The 9,931-nt window shown below is 34.9% G+C and overlaps 1 protein-coding gene across 4 annotated transcripts in view; it reads right to left on the bottom strand.

Moving 5' to 3' along the window:
• Positions 1–2,373: 2,373 nt before the first annotated feature.
• MAP3K7 (mitogen-activated protein kinase kinase kinase 7) overlaps positions 2,374–9,931 on the bottom strand; it is a 48,460-nt gene continuing 40,902 nt past the window's right edge. For all 4 annotated transcript variants that reach the window (XM_027884489.1, XM_027884490.1, XM_027884491.1 and 1 more), the window contains 4 exons: positions 8,948–9,056; positions 6,138–6,199; positions 5,490–5,605; positions 2,374–3,457 (listed from right to left, as the gene is read on the bottom strand). In XM_027884489.1, coding sequence (XP_027740290.1) covers positions 3,277–3,457; positions 5,490–5,605; positions 6,138–6,199; positions 8,948–9,056 — 468 coding nt within the window. In that variant the 3' untranslated portion in view covers positions 2,374–3,276. The remainder of the gene's footprint in view (positions 3,458–5,489; positions 5,606–6,137; positions 6,200–8,947; positions 9,057–9,931) is intronic.

The following is a 9,931-nucleotide window of genomic DNA, read 5'->3' as shown; positions in this document are numbered from 1 at the left end:
AGGGAAGTTCCAGGGAATGGAATTTATTCGTCTGAACTGAAGAACGGAAGATGAGAACTTATCTCTTTGCAGAACATCCATAAGGAAGATGTGGCATTCTTAAAATATCTTGATACTCACTTATGAGTAGGACTATTCATCCTACACCCTACTTCTGCACACAGGAAGGGACGAGCTCATAGCAGAAGAATTTTTTTCGGCAGTGGGAACAACTGCACAATGATCATCTTCCACCCAGTGTGGGATTCCATTGGAGACTACGGATGCCCCAGCAAGTGTTGGGGCATCACTACATGTTTGTGAAAGGCTCTCAGCTTTTATTAATTAATTCCTGACAAAGCAATAAAACCCTGTAGCAGAAAGCCACACTGCTCATTCCTGCATCATATGAAATCATTCACCGTTTTATGTACAAGTTTTGAATTACAATCTTCAACTCCTTATCAGAAAAAATAAACCAAAAAGCCTAAAAAAGCATTTTGGAAGAACTGCATAGTGTACAGAATCATACTTTCCATTACACAATATTTTACAGAACACACACTGCAACAAAAAGCAGAGACTGTTACCTTTTCTGAGAAGGCAACCCCCAGTCAAAACTAGATGTTTCACCTCTCTTAGTAGAGGAACAGCTTTAACTGGACAAAAGAGTACATGAAAAAAGTTCCTGAACAGTCCAGATACTTTAACAGAAAAAAAACAAGTACATTTGTAAACAACTTTAAAACAAGAGCCATATGAAAACAACAAAGGTCACTGAAAATTAAGCTCTTTACCCTAGAGCTCTTTACTCTCTTCTTTACCCTAGTAAGTTGTTTTCTTTTTAATGATACACAAATTTTGCCACATGGAAAACTTCAGTGAGAAATCTGGGCAAATATTATTTCATTTTTGGTGGAATTAAGAAAGGGACAATTTGAAGGCAAAAGGTCAAACTCCAAATTCCTTCTGAAAATTACAAGAGCAATATAATTTAACTACTGAATGGAGCTGACAGTGCATGGCAGCACAGCACTTATTTTATAATCTGAGACCCTTTATAATGTAAACCCTGAAAAGTCATAAGCAACTGCTAGAACAGACTTCTGTATTATGTACCATTAATTTATCACTGCATTCACCTTCACTACTCAAACCTTGCCATAAAGTGACTTTTCACATACAAAACGGATTTACCCTAAGCGTATCTGTTTTACAACACACTGAAATGTAAAAACTGTCCTAGTAAACGATTTTGTGTATGTAACTATCAACCATGCACCTGAAGTTGAACATCAGTATTTATGCTTCTCTACTTAATGCTTCAGCATATGTTAAGTAAGCTACTGATCACTGAATGTCTCCATTTTGGTAGATGGACAGATGCATTCGAACAGCAATGCTCTGGATAACTTGTGCTATTCCTAATACTACAGTTATTTTCTCTCCCAATTACATTTTGCTATAAATATGTGTGCCCTTAAGTTGATCCCAATATCAGTTTCAGCTAAGTAATGAAATTATCTGCTAAGGTTTTGGAAATGATAACCCTTCCTTTATTTAAATAAAATGAGGGAAGGGTTTCTAACTCCCAAAGGTTTGCCAACAACAGATTTATTTTCAAGAGAGGATGACACAGTTTAGTACATTGTTCATCATCTTTGCTGTTCACAGATAAGCACAACAGTACTAATGGTTTTTATCAAGTAGGCAGGAAAGAAAAGAGAAAATACTGTGAAGTTTTTACCCTTAAGGTTTTTCTAAGTTCTGCTCATGGGCTCTTATTCATTTAAAATAAGTGTAAGGCAAATTTTAGATTACCTTTCTTTCATCTGGAGGGCTCCACAGCTCAACTTCAATTTTCTACTTATCTTTTGCAAAGGAGTGTTATTAAAACCCTGCCCACAACTAGGTACCTTAAGAACTTACACAAGGAATAATTTATCATTATATTTAGAAGTGCCTCATTTTTGTACCAGTTAATTCATAATCCAAGTAATTAATCTGCAATGTAAAGCAAGCAGTTATTTTTCTCCCATGTAATAATGGTGAATAACAACACTAAGCATTACTTACTCCACTTGAGTTCATTAAATGCAACTCTTCAGTCACAGAGGCAGCAGGCATTCTGTGATGGACTTCTTTTGAACTATGTTCAAATGAGTAGAATAACTGAGACTCCTGATGGAGATCTAAGCCATTTTCCTCATGTTCTTAATAGCTTCCGCTATTTGCACAGTCAACTCCACTTCATAATTTGCTATTTAAAATAAATTCATTTCCCCAAACCCTTCTCTCCCTATCTAAAACAAACTTATTTACATTTATGGTAAATGCTTTTCATCAAATCAGTTGTAAGAAAAACAAAACAAAACCAGTAAAAGAGCAAAACTATAAAGGGAGCAAGTATTTCAAGTTTTGTAATAATTTTCTTTCTGAATTTCCATCCCAAGATGCTACAGGGACAAAAGCTTTAAAGGTTTAAAACATGCTTCCACACATTCTTCCTCTCTTCCACAGATCCTTCCTCTTTTCACAAGGGACCAACTTTGCCCAGTGAATCACCTTCATAACTTTTGCCCGGTAATTAAGTGAAACTGCATGTCATTCACCGCAAGAAAGTAAACAAAATACAGTCTTTTACTTCAAATATTTTATGAAAGCAAGATTACAAGAAACATATTAGTCAAAATGCAGGGCTCTCAAGCACTGAACCAAGGATGCTGGCATCAGTTTGCCTATCATTCTGCATGTGGAAAAAATACACTATGTCTACAGGTAAAAGGCATCACTAATTACTGTGGTCAGCCAACATCACCTCTGCAGCCTGGCGCCTGTTTAAGTCCTGAAAACAATCAATCATCATAATAATAGTTTGAGATGAGACACTGGAACAAGACCATTCTTAAACAGGAAAGTCTTTTTCTTTTTTTTGCTCTTATTGAGGTAACACCAAAAACTAAAAACAGGGTCTTGAAATTTAGCAGCCTCCTTAACACTTGTTAGGCTAGCCTTCACACAAGGAGCATGCAAGCAGCCACTCTTCTTGCTTTCAACTGAGGGCTGTTGGTTAATTGAAGTCACTGTTTTCTCACCTTATTCGATTAACCTGTTGAACTGGATGTCCACCATAGGAAAGAGAAAATTAAATGATGTTAAGTGTAGCAGACAAGTACAGATCACACCAAGAAGCTAACACTCAAGAGCTGTCATAATAAGGGATAATAATATCAATTAAAAAAAAAAAATAAATCAGTCTTTTCTGTGCATATTTTTCATTTGAAAGGTCCCAGGAAATCATGATGTGCCTGGCCGTTTCTGTTGCTGATTTCTGATGACCTCTAATTGTTTTTTGCATTGCTGATAGTATGTTGAGAGACTTTTGTTTTCATCTAACAGCTTTTTATGTTCTTGTACCAGACGGGATGTGTTTTGCTGGTCTTTTTCATCCTGGTCCAGTTCTGCTATTAGTTCTTGTCTAAAATGATAATAAAAAAAAGTAATTGCCATTTATAATCTATTTCTATTTGTGTGTAGACAATTTCACAGATTTCAAATCAGTAACTGATTATCAATCTGAACTCACAGCTGATGGTATTTTGTGCAAAAAAAGTTGACCAAAAAAATCTTATTCTTTAATGTAGTCTGGGGAAAAATTCTCTTCCAAATCAAGTCCACGTTTAAACTTAAAACTAGCTGCAAGACATAGCCTCAATCTCTAAAACTGTCCTTTAGATAATGTCTTTCAGACATAGTTCTAAAGGTCACAGCAAAACATCTAAGGAGCCATACAAAACTTCATATATTTATTCAGCTCTTAATTTTGCATAAATATATGCACATTTTAAATCTCTAAAGATAACTTAAAATACAAAATTGCAGTAATTTTTCATAACTTTTTAGTGAAGTGCATTTTCTACTTGTACTTGAACTTATGAAAGCAGTGGAAATGCAGAATCAATGAAATTATTTTTGTAATTGGCATTTCACATAATTTATGCCATAAATGTACACTGTTTCTTAGCAGCAATTTTAGAGGACCAAACATGCTGATAAACTTGTTATAATTTATTCTGCAAAACTGATGTAGCAGTTTGTTTTACTATTTGTTTACAAGGCAACAAGGAGGCAAGCTGCCAGTAATATTTTTGCAACAAAATAGTAAAGGAGAAAGTTCATGTTAATTAATTGTTGCCATATGGTTTGTAATTACAGTTGAAGAACACTTAATAATTCTTTGAGGGCTGAACTAATAACTACCTTAACCAGCATTAAATTAATCCATCACAACATAATTTTTGTTTAACATTCATGAACAATTACATTCTGACTAAGAAAAAACAGTTTGGAAGAAAAGTCAATACAAAATTACTACAAAAAACCCCTAGTAGGAACCTAAAAGCAGAGAATTAAGAGTTTTGAAACAGAAACACATTTTTATATAAGTTATTGGCCCTTAGAAATAACACAAAATCAAAATTAAGATATTCTCTCTAGCTTCAGTATTTCCTCATCGAGATATTCCTCCTAAAAATTCTATTTGCATGTGGAAAAATCAAATTGTTCTCAGGATACTAAGCCAAAAGCGAATACATGATAGGAGTTCAAACTTACAGTAACATTTTCCCCTACCGTTCTGTATGCTATTTCTAACGTACAAAAGGTTTACACAACACATTTTTCTCATTAACTAATCCATAAACTCCAAGGCAAACCCCATATTAACAACTGCCTGCCTGCAGTGGCTCAGACATTGATGGGAAACGAGCTGATAACTTGGTCTAGCGTGGGAGTATTTGTGACCTCTCAGAACTGCTCCCCAGCATCATGAAACAGAAAGGGTAAGTAGTGCACAACAGAAGTTACTGTGAACTCAAGTTCTCAATCAGCAATAATTTTCACCCTAATACAACCATACATGCAGTGGCCTCACTTATACGTGTACACAGCGTAAGAAGAAAGAGTTTATTTCTGGTGCACAAGGAGAAGGTACATAAAAAGGTCAAAGTATTAAACTCCTGGCAGAAAAATGTAAGACGTGTGTTGATAACACTGTTGTAAATGCAATGCTTGACAAAAGTCAGATAAAAACTTACTGCAAAATGAGTAACACTGACACATTACTCAAAATTCTATGATCTGTTAACTGATTACCTGCAGCTACAACTGAAAACTTGTTAATGGATAGTGTTGTAAATAAAATTCCAAGGTTCTTTAACAGTCCAGGTCTTTCATCTGAGATGATACAAACAAACATTACTAGTTTGTTACATATACAGATGTGCCACACACTTATCTAGGACTTGCCCAGAAGAAGTGTCTTGATATTGATTTAAACTTTCAATTATCTCACCTGTACTGAGCAGCTCAGTATTTTTAAGATTAAGGCTGGAAAATAATTATGCCCTATGAAATGTTACTTCATAAAGCCAGATATAACAGTCACAGAGAACAGTGTGTAAAAAAAAACCACAGAGAAGAACAGAAAAGGTAAAACACATTTTACTTACTTCCTCTGCAACAACAATGCAATTTCTGTCTGAACTTTCATATATTCTTGTGCCATTTTGCAGTGCTGTTCAAACACAGCCATAGATTCTTTGGAGTTTGGGCACGGTGCTAGAGGCTGAAAATAAATCAGACATGTTAAAGACTAATGAACTGATATCTTAGTAAATAGTGTGTTAGAATGTCTCTGCAGTGTATTTATAACATCTTTTAAAAACCAGTAAGCTTTTAAAAATAAGTGTTAAACCATGCCCTGGAAAACGTTACTGCACCAATGTCAAAGATGACTCAAACCTCAAAACTGCAGTTTTTAATCTGACACCTGTCACAAAAATCAAAGTAGTGTTTGATCCAACATATAATAAATACAGTGTGTACAACAACTTAATTCAGTAACACTCAAGCAAATAATGTCTTATTTTGACAGTCAAACTCAGTTTACATTTGGTTTTAGGAATCATGTTTCCCAGGGCTTGTTTTTAATAGCTTGATCAAATCTGAGTCAACCAATCTCCGATTACGCAATACATTTTTTTTTAGCCTTGGTCAAAAATTAGACAGAATATAAACCCAGGTAAATATGTGCCACTATATTTTGCAGCCCAAAAGTCACACGTTAAAATGAATTTAATAAAGTGTCTATTTATTACCTGTAACTGATGATCTAATGTAAGATATGCCATTGGGATGGAGTTATCTGACCCATTGGTCTCTGTAACAATACCAAGAAAATTTTAACTTATTTTCAAGAGTTAATTCTATTCTTATAGGACAAAAACAAGAATTCTAAGTAATTTCACAAAACACAATCTGAATGTGGACAGGCAGATGGAAATAGCAGTGTTTCAATCCCAAGGCAGATGAATCATTTTGTTTTTCTGATAGTTAAAAACTTCAAAAAGAAATAAAGATTATGGTTATCAACCTACATTTCTAGAAGCCATGTAACAGCATACAGATTTTAAAAACATTATTTTTGTACAGTTTGTAATCATTTCTGTTTATAAAAAAATTGCCATTTCATTCTTGTTTATGAAGGATCAGCCAGCCAGCCCATGCATCTAATCACTTTAAAATTAGAAGCTGTGCAAATCGGCTCTGCCAAAATAAAATAAGCACAACCTCCTGCTCAGTTTTGAAACCTGCTCCCAGTGAGGTCTCTAAGTTTCCTCCTCACGACACGCTCTAGGGCATCTTCTCTGCTCTGTAGAGATACTTTGTGGGTAGCATGGAATCCAATCTGTCTCCTGGGCTGGGCTGCTCTCTTCTTACACTGCAGTTACTCTAGATTTCTCTAGTGCTTTCATTCCAGATTTCACACGTTTCTGAATTCTTACAGATCCTATCTTTTAGTAGCCCACAATCTGGGGATTAAAGGGTTACTGTTAAGCTTTAAGAGACATAAAGACACATGGAGAGACTACTGATTTTACAGCTGCATTATTGCTACTAGAGGATTATATGGAGGAGGGTAGGTGGGAAAAAAAAGGGGCTGCTTACCCATACCCCAAAAGCACCTGCCACAGAGTAGTCGTGGTAGAGAAACTAAGGTGTTGCCCTCAAAGACTATGCTATCTCCAAGAGCAGCTTCAAAAGGAAACAGAAATAAGAGGGTGGGAATGGAGAAAAAGTGGTTAAGTGTATGCTTGTAAGGAAACTGGAAGGTGGTAAAAACAAAAAAAAAGAAAACAACCCTAAAACCAAAGACTTAATCACTACAGCATCTTAAATGCGATCAATATAAAAAAGTCCTTCCCTAAGTTAGACTGTTGCTGTAAATGGATACTGCTAAAACAAAGCTATCACTACAACGCTTCAAATACATCAATACATGCAAAATACTTCAGATGACATTCTCGAGCATTTCAACAGTGTCACAGAACTGCAACTTTTCCTGTGACTGACCAGATTCAGCTGTATCCTTGTTTTATCATTTTGCCTCATTATTTCAAAATGCACTCTCTTTTTCAGAAAATCAAAATTATTTCTCTCTCTAGAAATTCAAACAATTCTTTGTTCATGGACTGCATAAACCTAACAAGAAAAAATATATGTATGGTACATTCTGTATTTACCTCAGTATAAGGTATTGAGGGATTTCTGTGGGCCAGAAAACAGACCTGACTTTTAGCTCTAGTGTGTGCTGCATTTAAGAATAAAGACTTGGCACAAACTGTCCTTGCACTGGCATAGGACTAGCAGCTTTCAGTTCCCAATGAACTACTGACTGGTAAGACCTTGCTTTCATATGAGGCAGCAATTCCCATAAGTGCTCACTGCCCAAAGATCCATGTTGTGCAAGAGGGCACAGGGTGGGCTGTAGCAACAGGCAAGGGGCTTTGGGAAATTAAGAGTGATAGGGCACAGAGTGTAACCAGGCAAAGTAACAATGGACAGAAAGAAGAAAACACAGAAGCGAAATGCAAGGGTATGATGTCCTCCTCCCACTAAGGCAGGGAGAAAAAACCCGAAGTAGAAGTCACCTTATATTTGGTAAAATACAAGTGTGCATATGTATATACAAATGTATGTATATATACATATGCCTGTGTAAGAGTTAGTCCACATGTGAGTTTCCATTTTGTACTCGGTTAGAGGAAAAGAAAAAGAGACTGATCAGCCAGATGAAATGGATCACAAGAAAAAGATTTCAGAATTAGACACATTGTGAAGTACCAGCTTGAGTCTAAGTTTAGATTCAATATGTACAGTTTGGTAACAAAACTGTAATTTTTATTTACATTCTGAAAAGGAATTTGTGGGATCCACTGTTTTCATGCAGTCCAGTACTGGTTCTTTTCATTATGGAATGCACTGTGACTTTTAAAATCAGATTCAACCACTCAATTATGCTCAGTCTTAATCCTATTTCATAACAAAAGAACAGTGATGCTACAGTAGAAGTATTTACAACATTTCTGCAGACACATTAGTTCATTGAAAAAAAGTAATTTTGTGTGCACATGTACATTCTGCATAAGCAAAATTACAACATAGATGATATACAGAATTAAACTATTCCTGATACTCACCTGCATAGCATTTCACCCCAGATGTCAGAGCAACAAAAGTTTTAAATGTACATTCATAATATGAATGCACAAGACTAAAATGTAACAAGATGTCTATGCCACTAATTTCCTAAAACCACACTACAGTCAAAAACTGGTGCTAACAAAATCTTTGTTAAATATTAGTATCACTGAACATGTACAGTACTTTCTTACAAGCAAAATACTTACAAGTCTATGTAACTCAATATAATCTATAAAAAAGTGTTCTCAAAGCCTACATGAAAAACAAGTCAGTAATGTAATGATTTAATTTAAGCAAAACTAAAATGGACCTTGACTTTCATTGCTTACTTTTATTAATGTCCAAGCACACACCCCACACCACAGCCAAATAAATACTTTATATTTTTTACAGGCAAAAATTTAAGTAATGAACAAAGGATTACCTGCATCATCAGGTGTCCATGGATTACGAGTTGGCTTTTCAGAGGTTGGTCCCGAGGTAGTGATCATTCTCACACTAGGACTAGATGATCTACTGCTGTTTCTACTCTCCTGAAAAGACAAAATAAAACAAAATGACAAGTTAACAGAAGATTTTTGAAAAGTTATTTAAAAAAGGGAAAAAAAGAAGGAATAAATCTGAACCTATAAACCTCCAAAACACCCTTCTCTCCCAAGCTTTTACTCTGAAAGCTCTCTTGACAGTTTGATCAACTTTACATGCAGCGCAGGGATAATTTCATCCCCATTTGTACTCCATCTGTACTGTGTAAAATAAATTAATACAATTTTGCTATTCAGCATAATAAAAGCAATGCTGAACAATATGTTCAAGATCTTTACAGAAAAGCATGACAACATGTCTAGGAATTTTCACACCACCATTCAGTGAAATCTAGCAACTCCATAACATAAGGAAGAAATAGTTTGTTTCCAATGTTTAATCAATGAATGAAACTACATTCAACTAAAGGAATACAGCTTAGTAACTGCACTAGACTGCAGTGTATTAATTTACAGTTTTCTTATGGTTCTTCTGTTTAGCATGTTCTTTTATATACCATTTGACTCCTCCAATCCTTTTGTTTATCCAAGCACAAAACCACAATACAGATTCCATTATTCTACTGAGCTTCTTTTTCAGAATAATTATTTATAACATGTATGTATTTCACATATGCCCTCATTGACATAAAATTAACACAGTAAAGGACTTAAGACTATAAGCCCCAATGAGTTTTGCTGAAAAAAATGAAGTAAAAAGAAGCAATTAAAATACAACTACTTTCAAGATGGTGTATTTATCATGAAACAATTAATTAAATGTCTCCATTTTTCAAAAGAAGCATTCAAATACACATTTCCTGGAAACTATATTTCTTTAAGCCTCTTTATGATTTCCAAATATCCTACCTTAATTTAAGTTT

This window comes from Empidonax traillii, unplaced genomic scaffold, assembly GCF_003031625.1.
Source record: "Empidonax traillii isolate 1590-97213 ecotype Southwest subspecies unplaced genomic scaffold, ASM303162v1 scaffold147:size910788, whole genome shotgun sequence".
Classification (NCBI taxonomy): domain Eukaryota; kingdom Metazoa; phylum Chordata; class Aves; order Passeriformes; family Tyrannidae; genus Empidonax; species Empidonax traillii.
This window is presented reverse-complemented; position numbering and strand designations above follow the sequence as displayed.